A 21,836-nucleotide genomic window follows, 5' to 3' on the forward strand; every position below is an offset into this window, starting at 1 on the left:
CGCTCTTCCAAGATTTATATTCCATTAGACTAGACCGTTCCCTTTTCTACGTTTCTCCTCGCTGCTTCTCCTCCTCCTCTATCGCTCTCTAACACTTTATTTATCCACTCTCCTCGTTCACCGTCCCGCTATACCTCATTACCTGTTAATTACCCGAGTAAGTTTCCCTGCCTGACAGCGGCGAGATGCTGCGCGACTAAGTTGTTGTAATTGCTAGATATTGCAAATATGTAATAAGCTTCTATTATTTGTAATAATAGAGTGAACAAGTTAAATATGATACAGATGGTATCTAGATGAAATGCCACGGCGTAAACCCTTAATTTTTCTTTCTATTTCTTCTTCATTCGTACATCCACGAAACTCTATACATATTTCGAGCTGTGCAGATCTTCTTGACTGCAGTTCGAAGCGTAATTCGCGGTTTCCTCTATCATTAAAGTAGCTAGATTCGTTCGAAACCCTGGCTTCGTATTCTTCTGTTTCTCGGAACGCTTATTGCTCCATGGAAACGATTCTTGGAAGTGTAAGGGAAGGTGCGATCGAGTAGTCAGACATCCATCAGCAATTACGGTCTAAAAGAATCGAGCAACAATGAAAGCTACTTTGTTACAATTTTGAATTTTCCAATTTCCTTTCGCTCGTTCAAGCATACTCCGGATAAATGAGATTCTACGATAATAATAGAACGCGAGAAGAAAGAGATCAGCAGGACGACTAAAAAAATTTAATTATCAGCTTGTCTGTGTACTTTGCTTAATTCCCATTAACGAGATTCTACTCATTATCTTGGCTCCTCCATATCGCGGCCCATTTTCTAACCCTTTTTCTAATTATTCGAAAATCTCTTCAAAATTATCTCCTTCCTATTATATTACTCGCACCAAGTAATTGGAGGAAATACTTATTAATCTTTTTTCGAACGTAATATACAGAAAATGTAGATTACCCCATTATACCATAAACCCACCTCTTTCTATACCAAATTTTTCATTAGTTTCCTGTAAATCTAAAAATGTCGGTGTTAACGAAAGGATCGTGGCGAGGAGAGCGATATCGTCCGTTCGAAGTCAGCCAGACTGCTTTGAAATATAACGTCCGGGTAATGAATCGCAACATTCAATTACGCATTAATAACAGGGCGGCAGAGACGTGGCTGGGGCCGATTATCTCGCGGCGGACAATGTGCGAAAGCCAGCGGCTTGTTTTATAACAAACAAACTGACGGTTATGGCCGGTACCACCGACAGATACCATAAATACAACCCCGTTCGAGCAGCAACCTTCCTTCCCCCCCTCTCCATATCACGTGTTTCCGCATGCAGCCGCGAGGATTTCCTTTAATCGATCGGCCATCGACTTTGCGCGTCTGACAATCTTATCAATGGAGCATCGGCGTCGCCCGTTTGTCCGTGTCGCTTCTATGATCCACGTTATCTGTTGGTCACCCACGCGTTACCTTCGCTCGTTTCGTCCGCGAAGGCAAAGCCAGCCTCGTGAAATATTCGCCGGTTCCGCGTCGCTGGCTCAAATAATTAAACGATTCTGACCGACGTCTAACGGCTGAGACAGCGCGGAACCGTACGACTGTAGGCGTGAACCACTGAAATAGGATGAAATAATGCTCGCGGCTAGATAACTTCGGAACTAACCCCCCTCTTGGATCATCGAAACTTTTTATCAATTTCTTCTGAAGGAAATTAAATTCGATGTCAACGACCAAATGACACGCAAACATACGAATGCATAAACGAGTCTAGGAAGAGGGTCGTGAAGCGTGGGTGATCCGCATTTAACTGGGTAGCATGGCGATCGTAATATTAGCACGTAGCCATTTCCACGCGGACTTATCGAGCCCCCATACATGCGAGTAGCTCGTAAACTCGCGGATATTCTCGTCGTCGTAGCCTGGCACAGAGAATATTCTTTTAATTACAAGCCGACCGATAGAGAAACGAGGCGACAGCTCACGCGCGACCTTTCCAACGCGACGTCGCTTAGGCTCGTAAAGAAAAAGAGAGTCGGCGCGGCGCGGCGCGGCGATGGGAACCAGACTCGACTCCGACTCGCGAGAACCTGTCTACTCTACCTAGAAGATCGTAGCTTTTAGATACCTAGTGGTACTTACGCGTTTCCCTCTTGACAATACCGAAAGATTATCTTACACATCGGATTAACTTTACTCGAATGATTGTAAGCTGATTTTTCAACGAATCAAGGTTCCTACGCAAACGTTCTTTATCCGAGGATTCAGAGTATTCAGAAACCCACCTGTTTCTAACGAAACTGATTCATTGCTTTCTTAACTGTTTTAACTTCTTTGTTCCGTCGTACCGAATAACAGGAAATTAATTCTTGTTACCAACGGAATAAGAATAATAAAGAGCTGCTGGTTCCAATTACTGCGCGAGCAACGAAAGAAACAGCGAGACGTCAATTCGTCTCGGGCAAGTAATTAAGTGTTAAATCATTGCTTAATTGAATTCACAGGCTCTGATGCGTAGGCTGATCTCGCTTCCGTATCAATTAGGACATCCTAGTACGTTCGTGTATCCGTTGATTAAACGATCCAAAGTTTCTTTTTTATTTATTAATAAATGCATCTTCTTTTATAGAAAATTTCAGGTATTGATCGAAGGGCTTTTGAATCTGCCCCTGGTTTAAATTCGAACGAGAAGAATCTATATTCCTGTGAAAAGCTCGCGTTTCTAGAATTATTATTACGTTTCGTTATTTAGATTTTCAAGCAGACTTTTCCTCCGCAAATGACCAGAGTATGTAATTGCGAGAGGACTTAATGAAACTCACTGGAGCCTCGCGTAAGATTTGCGAACGACGCTCCGTAATAAATAATTACCGAAGCAAGACGCCCACCGTGTGGAAAGGTGGGGTAGTGTGGATGAGCGGCGAGGAAAGGAGGGGTCAAAATAATCACAGTGCGCTGCGCGTAATGATTCACGGTAAATTCTTTGACCTAGCTTATTACTTTAATTAGAAACGCCAGAATAAGAGAGAAAGAGAGACGCGTGACAAGCACGGAATAAAACTTTAATCACGTTTATTATTAACGTTAATAAATTGGATCGTGTTAGGTTGGCGGACGTAATCCTTAGGTCTTCTGTTTCCGGCGTACAGTAACTCGAAGAACGGTACCACGTTTTTATAATCTTCCAGTTTAATTTCTCTTTTATATTAACCCCAAGGCAAAATGGAAATTTATTCATAATAGAATAAATGTTGCATTTCGTTAGCTCGTTGTGACGTCGAAATAACGATTCAAAAATTTATCTTATAATTTTCTGCCACTTTTTGCAAATATAGAAAATTTTGATCATAGCGTGTTCGTATTCGATAGAAGGAGGTGGGTAATAAAGTCGCGTCTCGTTATACGATGATACGGCTACCTGACGGGCCGGGCCGGGCAGGGCGCCGTGCAATTACCAAGTTGCATAATTGCACCATAGTAACAAAGTAAAAGAAAAAAGAGTAAATCAACGTGTGCGCGCGCGAGTGATGCCCGAGTAATATTACTTTATTAACGAAATGGGATAATGCCACGGTGTGTGACAAATTGGGAGCAACGCACGCTCGCGTACCAGGCGACGCGACGGCCGGAAAAGCGATGAATATTCATGAAGAGGAGTATCGGTGGGACCGCTAGAAGCGTACACGCGCGTAACCAAGACGTGTCGTTCACACGTCATGCGATAACTCGGATAACTCGGATAACTCGGATAACTCGGAATATCCTCGAGATTAGGATGTGATCAGAAAATCACAAAATAAGGAAATAGACGGCACTGGATAGTGAGAACGATTTAATAAAGCCAGTAACGAAGGAATATGATTAATTCGCGCGTTTTTATGGTGTTGCAGGAAGATGGAAACGGCCTCGCCGAATCGACGACAGCCAGGGGAAGAGGGGATCGTCGACGATGCCAAGGTGAGTTCTTGATCGTCGATCTCGATCGACTTTATCTTGTATCGCGTCGCTCCGCTTCTCTACTCTTGCTTATTGAGACTAAACCCCTTAGCATGATTATACGTTTCGCCTTCTTTTCTTGTCTTGTCTTGTCTTCTTAACGTGTTCAACGGACTTAAAAATATTTCGATAACAAGAAACTGTCGGCAATAATGTAACGAGTTGCCAGGTTAATTACACCTTTTTATGCCTTGCTACTACCCTTTTGCATTTTTCCCCCCTTTCTCGTGAGATCTTTGCTTTGTGCCTCGTTCTATTACCGTTTAACCTTCTTCAGGGACGAGTTTATTCGAGTTATTAAGGAAATTACAATATTTTCACACGTTCATTGGTTCGGTAAAAATAGCAACAATTACCGCATTACACTTTGATGGTGTAACGAACACGGATCGATTTTCCTGAAAACTAGCATTAAATCCTCCAACGCCTTGTAATTCCTACGGTTAATGAAATTAACTGAAACACAACTTGGTATTTTTCAAACACGTTCGATTTGATGATCGTACAAGCAGCCAGGGGACTTTATTGCGTAAAGTCCTTTCTGAACGTCTTTGATATTTACGGAGTGAAACGGGGAATCTCGTCGGCCCGGTAATTAGAGTTTTTTCTCCGGACGTCAAAGATCGGTTGCTCGATGCCGATAGTCAGCGATGCCGAGAAATCGCGTGGTCGTGTCACGAACCGGTGTGTCGAATCGAGAAAAAAGTCTGCAACAACATCGAGTGCGTGTCGTGCGATTCCGAGGACACCGATTTCACAGCAGATACATTAATGCGGGCCCCGCTCGTGTACTTTATAAGCCGTCGAATAAATTTCCACGTGGACACGCCTCTCTAGCTCTTCGATAATAATTTACTCGACGCGCTCTAAGAGCACATGGGAAAATTGTCATCGTTCAATGTTTTTATTACTACCCGCTAACGTATCCGTTAGCCATTGAATTGGTGCACGAAAAGTGTTGAGGGATATCCGAAAGAAAGAAAGTTTAAGAAATCTCGAGCATTTTCGAAAGCAAGTTGGACGAAAGGGAATAAGGTTCGAGTGGCGATCGATCGAATGCAGCGTGCTGCGAGTCTTCTTCCAGTAAAAGATGCTCCTTTGCCCCGAAGGGCATTTAATCTTATCGTAGCAGGGCTTTTGTCGGCCCGTTGATGCTTTTCTCGAAGCTTTCTTATCGGTTCGAACGGGGTGCACGACTCTCTGCTCGCTTCCGCTTAGCTGGTATCGTCTGGTATCGGCTCGTTTCCACTTTTGTCGTAGCCCGACAGTGCAAACCCGGTAGAAAATGCATGCACTCACGCTTTTACACGAACGATACGCGATATCCAAGCACAATATTCCCCCCGATATCACCCGGTCGGTCGCGTCGCTATTAACGACGCGATCGCTCGACCTGCACTCTGTTCCTTCTGATTACACACCACCGCGTCCTGTTTCCTGGTAATTCCATTGAAATGAATTTACCTCGACGCGACAGAAATTGGTCCATAGTGTGGTCGGAAGTTGAGCAGAGTGGACGCAATTCCGGTCGTGCACTCGATCCCCTGGTGCATCGAGCACAGTCACAGTCACAGAGAGCTGCATTACGTATGGCGATTGCGTCAGGGTGATATCGTCATCGGACAGGGCGAACACGACTTTAGCCTTCTCGGCGTAGGACACGAGAGAGGAGAGGTGCGTGTCCCGACACGGCTTGCCCATTAGGTGGACCCGCCGCGCCATCAGATTAGATTCCGTTTCGTTCTCCGTTCGTCCGCCACAATGCGGCTGAACCGCGATGCATCGCCGCGCCGCGCCGCGCCGCAACGACGACGTTCCGGCTAACACGCTTCCTGGATTCGTGAATCGCAGCACGACTTGTACACCTTGCTATTCGGTTCATAATTTTGTTACTTTTTAAACAAATCTTTCAGTACCTAGATACACCTGGAAGAAATGTAAATGTAAATGGCAAGATTGTTCGCGCGATTGCAATTCTGTTGAAAGACAAATGTAAAGCAAATGCGAGCGGTAACGTTGTCATTGTTGTTTCCGAACACTTTCCACACCTTAACGGAATTCTCTCGTTGGTTGCTACACGACGTCGTCGGCGAGATGCGCCATTTGTCCTGGCCATAGCCGGCTCCGGGGAATCTACACTCGTTAGGCGAATAAATTCAATTGGAAAGCCGGCCTTTTTGCCGATAGCAGAACGCGCAATGCGTCTTGGCGACACACTGCACGCCAAGCCGTGTCGTGGCCGACGCCGACGCCGACATCGACTACGTACTTACATGGCACCGATGCTGACGAGAGAAGAAAAAAAAGATTGTCTCATGCCGTAACGGTTCGACGGTAAATGAAATTTTCGCGTTAATTTTCAAATCGAAACTTTTCAACCTTTAACAGATGGAATTCAGATGGATCTGAAATGGGGAAATGGGGAAATGGGGTTTCGCTGGTTTATGGGAAAGAGGTAATTCGAGGCGAGTAGAGAGAAGATCCAGGTAAGAAAATAAATCGCAATGATCTCCGTAGCCTTGTACATAATTGGCTCCGTGAGAGAGCGCATCCACGCGGCGATGATTGTCGCCAACCAACCGCTCGATATACATCACCCGAAAGACACGGATGCGCAAGGGGATGTTACCTCGAACGCGAAAGAAAAGGAGAAGGAGAAGGAGAAGGAGAAGGAGAGTTGAAAACGTGCGCGAAGGGAAGCGAAGATAGCGCTGACAAGCGGCCACCAGGAGCCCTCGCGTGCACCCAAGTTTCTCTTCTTCCCCTTTCCACTATGTTTCCATCTTTAGAAGGAAACGATACCTTCTTTCCTGACACATACGCGAATCTCAGTCTATACCTTTCCTCTCTGACATGAGATACAACATTAATTTTTATTTAGCTGCAAATCATCAGGATGTTACATTAGGTGTAATAACAGTTAGAAAATATTGCTAATTAATTCATAGCAAGTATTAAAGGAGAAACGAGCGTGAAGGAAGCAACGACTTTATCGAGTTTGCAATCCTGACGCAAACGCCTGGTGAAATTCCAAGTCCTGGACAAAGTTGCAATAAAATCACGGTCTGATTAGAAGGAAGAACATATAGAGTGTCAGTAACAGCGTTGGTCTCTCGTTCCCATTTACGGGAAAAACATTTCTCTCATCGCGTGACCCGTCTGTTCTGGTCGCCTGCAATGCTCGTTGCACATTCACGTGTTGTTACGCGTACGCGTACGCTTCTTTTTACACCGCTTGCCCTGCCTGAAATTTCATATCATGACAACGATGTTGTCATTCCGACAGGATTATATAAAAATAGGTAATAGAGAAATATTAACGAAGCCTGATTTCACGACACTCGAACGGAGAAACTCAAACTGATTCCCGCTCGAACGTGGAAACAGGCGTTCGCGTGGTAAATTGTCCGTGGAGCGATTAAATGAATAATTCATTTGTAAATTTCATCAGTTACACCAGCTTCGTCGTGGTCTTTCACGGAACGAGCTACCAGCGAAGCAGATGGAAAGCCTCGCGTTATTTCACGTCGTTTCGCCATCGCGAATCATTTATGCACCAACGTTCAAAAACGGCACACGCGGCTTTTTCCGCGATGCAAGAAATTTTCTCTAAGAGAAGTCTGTTCCATATCAAATAACCAATTACCCCGTGCCATTTAATTAATTTTTTTCTAATTGTCCCGAGAGTTGAGTTAACCACCCTGTGTAGTTACTCGAGTTCGTAGGGGATTAGGTATCCCATCTAGAGTTAGAATCGCGTCTGTCTAACTGTCTCTGCTTCGTGTGCTTACTCGCTGCTTACTGCCAGCGTACCAACTACGTCTGGCTTCGAGGTATTTGATATTGACTTGCCTAGCCACTACTTTGAACTGGCGGACCAACGCAACGGATAGAGAAACAGAGAGCGAGAACGAGAGAGAAAGGCACCTGACCCACCCATCTCCGCCTTCTGACCGTCGCGTTTAATTAAAAAGCTTTCTGCACCCCCGAGCCGAGTTCTTGTATCCTTGTAGCCCGATATAGTCGACACATCGCTGATACCGGAAGCTAGTCCGTGTTAAGTACACACCGGTGGACCACTCACAAAGGAAATGGAATCCTTTACTTTTCTCGATGAAATTAACTCGAATACTCGACGGTACGTACGTTACGCTTGATTATTTTCAAGCTGGTCCACGCTGGAAATTTCGACGTTCTTCCTTGACTTTGCCGACCGATTCTCGTTGCGGCAGCTCGAAAAAGCTATATTTCATTGGACAACTCGCACCAGTTCCGGGACGGCATTTCTCCATTTGCGTTCAGATGATTTTCCACGACTAAGTCGCGATTCGCGTGAGCCGAGGTTCGCAGGTGTATTCGTGAATCACCTGACGCGCGATCAAGGGACACACGGTGGCTCTCTCACGGGCAGAGACGTTGATCGTGTCCTGTACAAAAAGCAATTTCCGCGGTGCCGTTAAGGAAAGAAACTGCTGCATCCGTCCCAGAAGGATGATGGATACGCGCACGTGTGATCTCTACCTATCATCCCGACGATTACGTCGACTACGTCGATTTTAACTTTGTTCAAATTCGAGTAAAGAAATCGAAAGAAGCGTCTGTGAGCAGAACACGAACGCGTCCACGGTCCGTTTTAAGAAAGCCAAGCCAACAAATATTCGAGCGTGTAGATATGTATCCTACCGTGCTTTATGTCCAGCTACCGGTGTGTATGAGTTCGAGAGAGCGTTGTTATATTCAAATTCAGTCGCTTGGCTAGTCCATGATTGTGCGTCAGCGAATATTCCAATATCCCTCGTGCTGGGACCATATTGCAATTCTATTACCGCGGAATTCCACGACCGGCATAAGTAGCGGCCTGAGAATTCTCTCAGCTTAGCCGATTCCCCTCTTCTTACTACTGGATCGCTCGACAAATTGTTTAGGATTATTGCGATATGATTTTATGCCTGAACATGGAACAGCGTATCGCGGTCCCTTCTTGCTTCCTGAATACTGATTTTCCTTCCACCGATATCTACCCGAGTTGCTTTACAATTTACAAATGTTTATTGTTGCCGAGGGTATAATCAAAAGAGGTGCGTTTCGTTTTGATGAAAACACGCTTGTAGGTAATATAGTTCTTTATGTTTATAACTTTTTAGACACGATCGTTTCCCGATAAGCAAAACGCGAGTCCATCAATAATATTCAAGATAGAAGAAGAAGAATAAAGGTTGCGCGAATAGCTTGTTATTCTTCGTTGAAGAACAATGCAAATTGGCAGAGCAATTCGGATCTCGGTCGGTCGGTCGGTCGGTCGGTCGGTCGGTCGGTCGCGCTTCATCGAGCCCATTATTAATACAGCTAATATTTACCGAGCGGCTCAAACGATCTTCGATACCAAGAAAGTAATACCTCCCTTTACCGTCAGCTGCTCTTCTTCTTCTTCTTCTTCTTCTTCTTCTTCTTCTTCTTCTTCTTCTTATGCTATACTAGTAGATCAGCTTCTCTGTTTCGCGATTCAAAGGAGGAGCAGCCCTCGAGCGCAATATGACATTTAATTAAGAAACTTGGGCGAGCTCGCCGAGTGATATTTGAGGTAATTAAAAATGTATCCGTCGCGGTTCTTTGAGACAAGCCATTTTCATTGCTGTACAAAGCAGCCTCCCGAGGCTAATCTCTCCGATCCCTCACTTCTCTTTCTCTTTACTCGCTCGTCCTCCCACGCCGTTCGTTTGTTCCTTCTTCGCACGAAATTGCCCGCGAGCTGACCTACGATGGGCCAGAGAAGAAAGAGGTTCAAAGAACGAAGCTCAAGAATGTAGAGAAAACGAAGAAATAAACGTTGACGAAAAATCAACCCTATTTCGTTGGGGGTTCATCGAGATCGGTTCAAGATTTGTGGCGCTTGGACTCGAATTCAACTGTTAAACCAATTACAAAAGTAAATATACTCTGGTGAGTATAGCCACTCGATCGGGAAGGATTAAAAGGAGAGGAAAAAAGTTAGAAAAACGGGAAATTGGAAGAAAAGAACCGTAGAGAAGGGAATGGCGTGGAAATTCTTTTAATCGTTTGATAATCTCGTTCAAAGCTGTCGTCTCTGTATCTGTGCTTCACAGTCGCTTTATTTGCACGGATTATGAACAGTCTGCGAAAGAAAGAGGAGAAGAACTGACGGCTCGAAGGGAGGCTCCTGCAAAATTAAGCGATCCACCGGCTGTTGGATGCCTTCGTGGAACAGCAAAGCTTCCTTCGAACGTCCTGCATCGTCGCCTTTCGCATCGTTAAAACACTAGCGTGTTTCGTAAAGCGAATGAAAAGAAAAAGGGTTGATACAGCGATTCTAAAGATTTCGACAACTCGTGGCATCGAACACGTTAACAGTTAATTATTCCCATCGCGGAGTAAATTATTCAGCGTGGAGACAGCGGACACGACACCTAGTCTCGACCAGCCTCGAACGGGAATTCTATCCAGGGCAGGGACAAACGTGCGCGAGTCGCTATGTTCGATGGTAGATAGAAAGATGAGCGAGCGCGACTTCCGTGGAGTTCTTCGAGGACGACGTTGGCGACCATAATACACTCTTGCACGTAGCTGCACTCATCTGCATAACACCGACCAACGCAGCCTCGACATGAATATTTACCGGTCATTTATAAGTGTTGCCACGCCGTTTATCGCGATTCGTCGTACCCCTGCCCTGCCCTGGTGCGATCGTATTGGGAAAACGACGCGATCGTTCCGTGGATCTCTGCGTTCTGATACCGGAAGCGGTGTCCCGTTCGCGTTACGTTGCGTTGCCACCAACTTCTCCGGACGTAACTCTTCTATGTCGCTGATTGCGATGGCCAGTCGAGTTTACGATATACAGCCCGTTACTTTATTGCGCCGGCGAATCGTTACTTTCGAACGTTCCGGGAAATTTCGCAGATTTCTCGTACCGATTCCTTCGATCGGCTTCCGATGTCCTTTAGACTCGCGTAAAACGACAAACACGAGGGATCTCGAACGAACCTTATACCTTACAATTAACGTCAAATATACCTATATGGTAAAAATTTTGGTTACAGAAGGTTAATAAAATTCTATACAATTTAAACGCGAAAATTGAAGGGAAAGGTGAAAGAGAGAGGAAGAGTATAAAAGCAGAGGGAACGGCGAGGACGAGAAAGGGGAGAATTTTTCATATGCTTACTTGCACAGAAATAATGAGCTTGTCCATAAATAAAGAACAGAGCCTGCTCGCGGCGAATGGGTAATGAAGTCTTTCGTGGATAATTGTTATCGTTGGAAAAGCGTTGCCTGCGTTGCGTTTTCCAACGACCAAACGGACGTGTACACCAACGAAATAACAACAACAACAACAACAACAACCACCACCACCACCACCACCCTTTCTTTTTCTCTGGTATTTTTTCCTGCTTTTCTGGAACGAGCGCAAACGAATCAACGTGTATACTCGGCTACGACTGACTCGACTCCCTGTAAACGCGTCGAATGCGTTTAATTCGTATTTTAACGAAAGAATTTTCCACGATCGTTGCTGATTTTCATCCCTCGTTACGGAACTATTTTCATTTGGTTTCTCGCCGCTTCACTGGATTGGCCAAATAGTTTCGCGATTCGAACTTTCAGCAATTCGAATCGGAATACCGATTCAAACACTTTCGGTGTTTCCGTTGGAAAAAGCGTGGAAAGCTCAGACGAGAAGCAGTCGATGTTTCGAACTTATCCAACTGCTTAACGAGTTTCGTTATTCCAAAAATTTGTCGACTTATTTTTAACGATTTGCAATATTAAATTTGCAATACAACGATTCGCGTCGACGTACCTTGGGAACAATGCTGGAACGAGCAATTGTTTAGCTAACAATTATTTAGGTTATCGAATCTACGATTTTCAACGTTGTAGCCGTTTATCATGAGCCCATGTTTCTAGCAACTAGATATTGTTCGAAATACTAGTATACCAGAATATCGGTAGAATAATTTTCAACGTGTAATCCACCCTCTGTAGGTCGAATACTTGATTCGATGTTGCAACGTTAAACCAGTGCAAGCGAAATTTTGCAATATTACATCGCGCGTGTTTGCAATCTATGTTACCTATATCGTTAGAAACGTTTGCATTTACCTTACATTTCAATGTAATTTTTCTTATTTCTTTCTATAATCCAAGCTAACTGAACTTTCCAAAACTGAACTGTTCAAAACGAAATTCCCTTCCGTTAGGCGAAACGAAACGAGAAGCAGACTGCGGTATCAAAGCGACCACGGAAAGCCAAAGTTATTCGAAGGGAGCATTCTTACGGACCGCGAATCAAATATGTCAAATATCTCGCGGCGATGCGAAGGAAAAATTAAGGGGTTTCAGAGGGTTGCTTCTGCCTGGTATACTTTGATTAAAGTATGTCGCGTGGTTTTACGCTTTCCTCTGTAATCATGTTTTTCGACTTGTGCGGTTCGTGTCCCAGTTCGTTCCTTTCTTGTCGACAACACCGGATTTACCCCGGAATTTTAGGGTGGTAGATGCCACTCGCAATATCACTAACAAATATGCACTGATACATAGAAGAGGAACGCGTTACCTTTAGCCATAAGTCACGAACGTACATGTATGTATGTACGTCAGGAACAATGACTCTGGCGTTAGGTATTGCGTAAACGGAGTTTCACCGAGTTTTCACGAGACGCAGGCCCGCGTTCGAGACGGAAAATAATGAGGAAAGTGTAATTATATTCCTTGATTGCGTTAGCCTTTGTCGCGACCGGTTGCACGGTATTCCCACGTATCTCATGATGTCAACGAGTTGATTTAATAGCCGACTAGAAATTTTCTTTACGCGCTACCATGTTGTGTTACATATTGTGTTATGTATAATAGTATTATCGAGGCGTGAAAAGAATGGAGACTTTTGTCGTCTGGTATTAAAAGCGTGGGAAGAATATTTCAAGGCGACGCGACGCGACGCGACGCGACGCGACGCGACGCAAATATTTTTCGTTATTATAGTTATTCGTCGAAGAAAGTGGTAAGGGATTAAGAAAGTAAGGAAAGGGTTAATCGTTTCCCAGAGTATATTCGAGATATTATCGATAGCAAAAGGTGTCCAACCGTAACGGATTGTTTTCATTATCTCTGTTCTCCCCCCGTTCGCCTAAATACTGAATCGCATCGATCAAACACGATTCATGCTACGACTGCGACTGCGACTGCGACTGCGACACGTCGTACTGACAAAGAATGATCGCGCTTCGTACGAGACGCGCCACGTGTTCTATTCTTCTGTCAAGCATGATAACAGATTCCGTGTCACTAGGAAATTTAGAATTTACGGCAAATGTTTAAGAAAAAATAACTTCCCAACACAATACAGGCGCAAGTTGTCCGAGGTTCATTTTTAGAGAGCAGTAACTTCAAAATCGATCAAGTACTAGTTGATTCCGTACACGAAGAGGAAGAAGAGCGGGAAACGCGGTTCGCGTGCTGTTTGCACTTCTCGCTGCATTTCTCCCGTGGATACAGCCGGCTCTTAGCTTTATATAATTGCGAGCTTTCATATTTGATATTGCCAAGCCGTTCGTAGCTTCAACCAGTTTGCACTGGCTTACACACGGCCCATTTCTAGTATTTTCGAGCGGACTGCACGCTAGCTATGCGGCGACCTGCAAACACCCGTGCCTTGTTTGAAGCCAGCATTTACCGTGCGTTATTTCTGCATTTGTGGAAACCAGGATGTTAGATTCACCTTCTGTTTCCTGTTCTAGCCTCCAGTGGAATTTTTGAACATGCCTACAGCCTGCTCCCTTTGTTCTTTTCACAAGGTAATCTCCCAACCTTTGTCTCTGTAAACCGTTTCTTCTTCTTCTTTTTTTACTTTTTTCATTTTTACGTCGTTAATTGTACAAATATTTTTTATTAAAAAGTTTCCTGGTAATTGGAAATATCATAAAACTTGCATACACGTGTGAATATCCTTAAAGAAGTTAAGCATCGCCGTGATTGAAAGATAAACACAGAGAGAAGGAGCACCCTCCCTTTAGGACATTCCATCCGTGGCGGATTATAAATTATTTAATCAAGCCCGAAGTAAGCGGAAAGAAAATATTTGAGCCATTAGTGGAAGCGAGAGGATTGGAGCAGGCAAGGATCAAGGGGGTGATTCGAGGAAGAGAAAACAGGGGTGGCTAGGTCAGGGTGGCTCGAGGCAGTAATAAGAACGACGGCATAGTTTTAACTTCTCTTTTATGCCGGCATTTTCCACGGCGCCCGAGCTTTGTGCGAATGAAGGCACAAATTGCTCGAGCTACGTCTTCTGGGAGACATTGAGACAACCTCGACTCTTCTTATTCTTCGTTTCGTTTCGCTTCTCTTTCTCTCCCTTATCCTTTCGCTCGAACCCCGTAAAAGCTTCTGGCGTTGCCTAAGTTTCGCCCGCTGTTCGTTGTAAATTCTTATATACAGTCGGCAGGCGCTGTTTGCTCTTCCTGCTGAAAGAGCTAGATGTTAATAGCTACTCGAGATCCGATTGCAACGCGTTCAAAAGAGTATAATCGTTTACATTTTTCTACGCCTCGGGCATTGTTTGGAAGCAAAATTTCTGGAATAAGCGATAAAAAGAAATGCAATAGGGAAAGAAGGAATGTCACAAGATGATGGAAAAGGGCCAGGACTGGCGACGAGTAATGGATTGCAGCAGCAGCAGCAGCAGCAGCAGCGTGTGTACGTACGGTATAGCTCCGAGATGCACTATCGAATGTTTTATTCATAAGCGTAGAACAAAGGCTGCCTGTTTATCCTGAGGACATCTCGGTGTGTACGCAACGCTGCAACGCTTCCCAGAGCCACGGAGTTGCACTTACGCGTCCTCTAAAGTGCACCGTTGCATCGAACGATCGTGCACGCGTGCAACCTGCTTGCGATTCACTTTCAAAACTCACTTTTTTTTTATCTTTCGCAACATTTTTTGGATCGCGTTTATACAATACATATTATACATATTATACATATAATAATAAGATTCGTTCGCGAGGCCGAGGTTGGATAACGTCGAAATTTCAAGAAACGCAAGGATCACCGGTGCAGCGGCAACAACCACTTGTGGGTCTCGTTGAATTGCCCTAATAAAAATGTTACGCCGCCTCCGCATTTTTTCGCGTGGGAGTCGGCCAACTGCCCTGTCGGCCGAAAAAAGGAGCCCCTAGTAGCCCGACGATTGTACTCGCTGATAACCGCGAACGCGGTAGCCCGACCAGGGCCGTATCTTTGTCATTTGTATCTCGACGGGTGCACCCTGCCACCGGACTCGGATGACAATCAAAGGACCGAGACTCGCTTTCCGTCCGACCAACAACAGCGATGTCCCCTTTCTGAAACGGAGATTGTACGTTTCAAAGCGTCTTCTTAGAATCCTCGCGTTCGTTGCGACCGACCTTTTGCGTGTACAATATTTTCGTTTGGCCAAGAAACTTTTGAAACAGTACTTAAACTCTTGAAGCTGGTTCAAATTTCCAATCGCAAATAAATTCAAACGATCGTGCAAAGGATTGATAACGAAAATCGGTGAGGCATTCCGTGAGTAAACTTGGTCCTCCCTTTTGACCTCGTTAATTGTCATATCGCATCTCGAAGCTGAAGCTCGAGCTGAAGAGCGGGTACGAGCGTGGGTGGATCGCAATGATTTACGAGGAGCGCCGTTCCGGGGCTGAAGCCGGACTCTAGAGACGCTTCGCTGATAGCGTCAGAGCCACATAAGTCATCGAGACTATACCTAGGGGTCTTTCCTTCTCTCTCTCTCTCTCTCTCTCTCTCTCTCTCTCTCTCTCTAACTCCCGCCTGCCCCCTATCCCTTCACATTTTCAGCTTTCGTCCTCCTATTCTTACGTTAATCTTCTTTGGCCCTCCATTATCGGCAAGCCGACGCTCCAATTATAACGGCGACCATGCGAACGAAGAATTATAATTGCTTTCCCTTAATTCTGTCCTGCGACGGAAGCGGTTTCTCGCGTGTCTCCTAGATGAAACTCTCGCACGATCGAGGGTCCGTACGATTCCAGATAATTGACAAATATTAATGTTTCTTCGTTCGATGATAGCGGATGAAAAACTGCGAGCTTGATTGGAGACGATAGCGGAAAAATTTCTGGAACGGTAACGGATCGATTTCTTCTGATTCGGGACACTTTGTTAATTTTCGTTCTTTCGAAAATTAATAAATGCTTCTGGATTCATAAATTCACGTATACACACACAAACACACACAGAGGCACGCACGAAGATGCACGATATACCGGGTGAGAGAAACGGAGCCGAAACAATTAATAATAACGGACGCGGTAGAACGATCGAATAAGAGTCAGGTGGCGTTCATAGCGGCTGAATAAAAGCTAAAAGTCGTCGTTTCCAGTGTGTGTCCCAATTAAGACTGATTTTCTCCGTTTCCTTTCCGGTATTAGTGTCACGGTTAGCGCGCAATCTCGGAATCTACGGTATTGTGTGGCCGGCCGTTCGTCCACTTACAATCCACGCCATGAATATTACATGGCTTCTTACCCAGCGGAAAGATAATTGTCAAGAGTTCTAAATACGGTCTGAAACGGGTGGACAGAAAATGCATAATACATAACGCGACGAGAAAACGAAAATTTACGATGCGCATGACCATCGTTCTACGCGGAACCAACCTGCTAATCTACTCGGTGACTCGCAACCGACTGAATTAATTGGCGAAAAAAAAAAAAAAAAAAAAAAAAAAAATGCGTTGTACGGTTATGTGCACTATCGTTAATAAGTAGACTATGAATCATCGTACAGAAGGATGTTCGAACGGAAAATTTCTTACACCGGGAAGAAATTTTCCCAGAGCTATCTGGTCCCAAAACACGGTTCTATCCTAGCGTTAATTACCCACCGATCGAACGGTTAAGCAGAAAATTCCTACGCGTCGCGAGTGTAAATCCAGGAACTAATTTCGCTTGGTAAACGGGTGGGGAGAAATCTGACAGCGGGAATAGGGTAATTCGCGAAGGTGTCGTGAGATGCCAGCCAGAGGTCGAGCATACTTTCACGCCTATCATATCAGTCTAGCCTGGCCGGTGCGGTGGTTCTCGTTTCGCAATCTCGCGTCAGAAATTCGTGCGAAAGCTGTACACGAACGAATGATAATACGGTGGCACAACGAAAAGCTTTTCCTAGCTGTTTCGCTGCGTTCTGATCTTTCACGATCGCGTCACGAAGAATCGTTTGAAAACCTGCTGATACACTGTATAATAATATAATCGAAAAGGTAGCAGGTTGCAACGGTTGATAGAAGAAATCGTTCGGACGTAAATCTAGACGAGGAAGCCCGTTAAGAGCGCGTTAGAGTGCATAAGAGTGCATTAGAGTCGGCTCTCAGGATCTACGTAAACGATACGATCTTCGTGCCCGGCCAGATACGGCTATCCAAGTAGGGCTTTTTGCATCCTTGCCGCACACGCGCATCCGTTACACCCTATGACAGGTATATACCGGTGATTTATAAACAGTTTACGATGTCTGACCGTGCCACGAGGCGAGCCCTTCTCTACTTTCCGCTACCAACGGAATCGACCCCTTCTTCCTTTTATTTTTTTCTCTTTTTTTTTTTTAAATAGGGTCCCAGCCGTTTTCTGATGAAACAGCCACGACGAGACGGCTCTTCTCTTAGCCTTCCAGGCAAGACCCATTTCCCGGACATAAATCAACACTGACTGACACATGCTTGGGACCAGGCCACGCGTTTGTCGTTACTGCGTTTTCGTACCTGCCTATTATCGAATGGTTCGACTGATCTGTAATTAAGCGTCGGATACTTTAGTTCGATCAGCATCCCTTGATGAGAATCGATTGTATAATTTGTACTAATAAGGACATTAAGTGGGCGCTGTGGTTTAACCATTTTAAAATCAGCAATTTTCAGGAAGCACATGGTAAAAGGTTTGGTAATGAAATATGGTAAGATCTCGTGATAGAACAAAGAAAGAAATGTACTAGTTTCTGTTTTCCTTTTCGCATGTTCTTCATGTCCTGGAGTTGAAACTTTTTCATCGTATCGTAATCAGATTACACAGGTGACCACCCTTCGGAGTTGAATTATAATTCTATGATAATTTAGAGACGCACTGCAGGTGAACACGTTGTGACCGGGAGCGTCCTCTTTAAACGGGGATAGACTGGAGCGGAACAACCCCTGGCAAAGCAGGTGCAGGAATTGAAATGTGCCTGAAACGGGATTTTTCAAAAATTTCTTTCAAGTATTTACATTATAAGAAGCATCATTTAATAAATAGTATTTAAAAAGAAAAATTGATATTTCGGGTTTGAAAGATGAAGATACCCTGTTAAATAGAAAAACCACATCCAATAAACGGGATTTCATCTCTCCCCGTTGGAAGAAAGGTTCTCGCGTGAAACGGGAATGTAAATTTCAGCAGGATAAACTTTTCAATCCGGCAGACCTCCAGAGAGCTGACGAATTGCGAACGCCCTCGCTGTGACAGATGGATCTCAGGGTTACCTGGGTCCTCGTTTCGCGTCCGCCCCTTCGCGAGCGATTCCAAGGGAACCGCTAATTTTCTCGGACAACCAGAAAACCGCAAGAATAATAACACCCCCCAGTTTGAACGGGCGCATTAAAATGCACCAATAACAATCCTTAACCCGGCAAACCCTGTGATTACTCACGGATAAATCTCGCCGCGGTAGTGGAAGCCACGCTTCTCTGATCTAGGATCCTTCTAGCTTGAATACCTCGATACCTTTCATACATTTTTAATCGACCACCTTTTTTACGGTCGGTTCCATCGACGAACATCGATCAAGAACTCGTGTGCGACCCTTTCTAAGGATGGAATTAAAAAATCATTTCATTGCTTGTTTTGCTAAACTACTTTTAACCCTTTAAAGAAAAATAATTGAAAACGATTCACTCAACGAGAGACGATTAGTCGGCGATTTCTTTTTCAGAAAATTGCATCCGCATCGTCGTTTATTACTTGAAAATTTATGCAGCTATTACGCGATGCCAGGTGTCCGTAAACCGCGTGGCCCTCGAAGCCTCATCTGACCCTCGCGTTCTTCTCTCTCCTTTTTATCGAACCTTCCTTCACGGTTCACTCTATCTTCCTGCTACCTACGGATATTACAACGTTCTTGTCGCCGCGCCGGAAGAACGCATCATAACCAACGCAGAAAAATATAGAAAACGAACAGCGAGCATTCACCTTCCTACCTTTTTACAATTATCAAATTTCTTTCGCTCTTCTCTTCCACCTAAAATAAGTGAAAAATAGGTGCAGAAAGGCAGAGACAAGAAAAATCTTCGGTTAATAACCCGTCATTAATCAATCATCTGTTAATAACAGTATGGCGAGGCGTAAAGGGAAAGTTAAGAGGGGTAGAAAACGGAGAACGGTTGTTCGTGGAAAGGATACGTTTTCCTTGGCTACTCTGGTATCGATGGGAAAATCGATCGAAAGGCAAGGTAATATGAAGAAAAAAAAAAAAAAAAAAAAAAAAAAAAAAAAACTTGCTCTCGATACTTTGCTGGCTAAACTATAATATCTTGGCAGGGAAGAACGAAGAAAGGAAGAAGATCGAAGAGAAGAGAAGAGAAGAGAAGAGAAGAGAACAGGTTCGCTAACGGACAGCTCAGCTGCCAATTTACCGGGCGCACGCAACTAGCCAGTCATATTTTATTTACGATATAATTGAGATATATTGAAACGTGAGATACAGACGTCCAGCTGTGCCTTCCTGCGGAAGAATGAATCGAGCTCGCGCCTCTATGGACGAGCTGTAATTTAGAGTCTTCTTACAAGAAGAAGAACAAGAAGAAACTCTAACGCGCATCTTATTAGGCTGCTGAAATAGACACCAACGTTGTGACCGCGTTAATAACACACATCCGTTGTTTATTCGGATTAATTTATCGTGCGAAAAACAAATTTGAAACACAGTCAGCTTATGAAACGTCGGAAATATTTTCCTATTTGACACGGCTTTCGGTGTACAATTTAACGTAGAATCGTACGGTGCGATTGTTGCAGGTTAGTGCAAGCATCAGTTTAAAGGAGCGCTGGTGGTTGCTCAGTTGAAATAAAAGCAGCGTTAAAACGATCCCACACGGTCAGTGGAAAGCCTTCCGGGGTGGTCCATTTGCATCTGAGAGAAGGAAAATCGTAGAAAGAGCGTTCCATGGATTTCCATAGTTTAATTCCGAGTATTTTGGGCCGCGGTTTCTATTCAAGCGTCGAGAGTACCGTGGCTGATGGATAAAAAGAGCGAAGCAAAAGGGCGGACGGGGCTGCGTCGACGGCTGTATTATTCCGTGAATATTACATTTGTGACTTGGCGCCTGTGTACACCCAGACTAACCACCGCGATACCGGAATACCAGCACTGCTGTTCCACGCCAGGTTCCACGTTTCCTAATTTCCTTCGGGAAACGCCACGAATAATGTCGCTGGTAGCTGCATCCACCTGCCTGCATTATTCATCGGGAACGGAATCGTCTTGCCTTTTTCTCCTTTCTTTTTTGCCAGCCTCGAATGAGTGGATGGCTTATTCGGTGGAATCTGAATGCGTTGAAACATTGATGGTGAGACAAGTGCGAAAGAAAGAAATTAACTTTTAACTCGTTTACAAATTGTTTACAATGATCTGTTTTAAAAACACCAGGAACAATTTCCTCGAGCAATCTGTTGCATCGGTAGACGAAGGAAAAAAAAAAAAAAGAGAAGGGAAGTAAATTTTCGCGAAGATTTCCTCGCAAACCCGTGCAACTCGTCGGAAAGTTAAATTTTAAAAGCGTTTAACGTCCATCGTCCCTCGGCAACTCGTTTCTGTCTGCCAGCTCCAACGAGGGGGTATAAAACTATGGCGGCCTAGGGGGGTGCGAACGATATAACCCACTTCCGAGCGGTCGTCAAATTTTAATATCCCGAAGAATCGATTTCCCATCTTGACGTAACCGGTCTTCTAAACGAGGACAAACGTCCGGTTCTCTCGTTTTGAGAAGGTAGCATTTTCCTGGCAGAAGAGCTGGAGGCAGTGGTGCCGGAGGGTTAAGGTTATAAATAGTCGGCCTTCGGGAGGCAGTAAAGAAGCGACGAGAAGGGAAGTTGCTCGGAAGTAAACGGGGGTGGGAGAGTTTGTCAGCGAGAGCCAAATGAAATTGTATTAAAGTTTCACCTCGTAGCTAGCGTGAGAGAGAGAGGTAGGCGACTCGGGGGTGAGAAAGGAAGTGGAACGAGTAAAACGAGCGGGCCAGGATATTAAAGCTTGTCGCTTTAGGACAAAATGAAGGCAACAGTTCGGTCCTGCTACGAACAACACTCCCTCGACACGAAATATGAAATCCTTCGAAAGATACGCGCCGTAAACTGTTTTTATACCTTAATACTTATTTATGCGCTGGCAACGAGCAGCCCCTAGTGAAACTCTCTTCCCTCTACATACCTGTATCTGTCGGTGATTTTTATTAACGCCTTTTTTCTCCTTCCTTAATGTCGGATGCAGTTTCGAATTTGAACAGGAAATTCATAAAAGATTGATCGATTCGAGGCTGACGATACATGTAGGGAAAAGCAATTTGTCGTTGCTGGCAAACGCGATAGAGATCTATGTACGAGTGCGTGCGAATAGCGTACACAATCGTAGGAAGGATGTACATATACGCACACCGGTGACTCGTTAATACTCGAAGGGATACGGGTCTGATTACGCGTAAGCTCAAGCCAGTCCTATCTCCCCGGATCGGTCGGCAGAAAACCTGATACGACCACGGGCAGTTATGTATATCCGTGCAGAAGTTCACAAAGACGCGAACCGACGTCTCAATTTTTTT

The 21,836-nt window shown here is 44.7% G+C and overlaps 1 protein-coding gene across 1 annotated transcript in view; it reads left to right on the forward strand.

Annotated features, from left to right (window-relative positions):
* Positions 1–3,880: 3,880 nt before the first annotated feature.
* LOC117611558 (uncharacterized) overlaps positions 3,881–21,836 on the forward strand; it is a 28,792-nt gene continuing 10,836 nt past the window's right edge. Inside the window, exon 1 of the mRNA XM_034339523.2 lies at positions 3,881–3,943. Within this exon, the coding sequence (XP_034195414.2) occupies positions 3,881–3,943 (63 nt within the window). The remainder of the gene's footprint in view (positions 3,944–21,836) is intronic.

The sequence above is a fragment of the Osmia lignaria genome, chromosome 10, assembly GCF_051020975.1.
Source record: "Osmia lignaria lignaria isolate PbOS001 chromosome 10, iyOsmLign1, whole genome shotgun sequence".
NCBI classification, from domain to species: domain Eukaryota; kingdom Metazoa; phylum Arthropoda; class Insecta; order Hymenoptera; family Megachilidae; genus Osmia; species Osmia lignaria.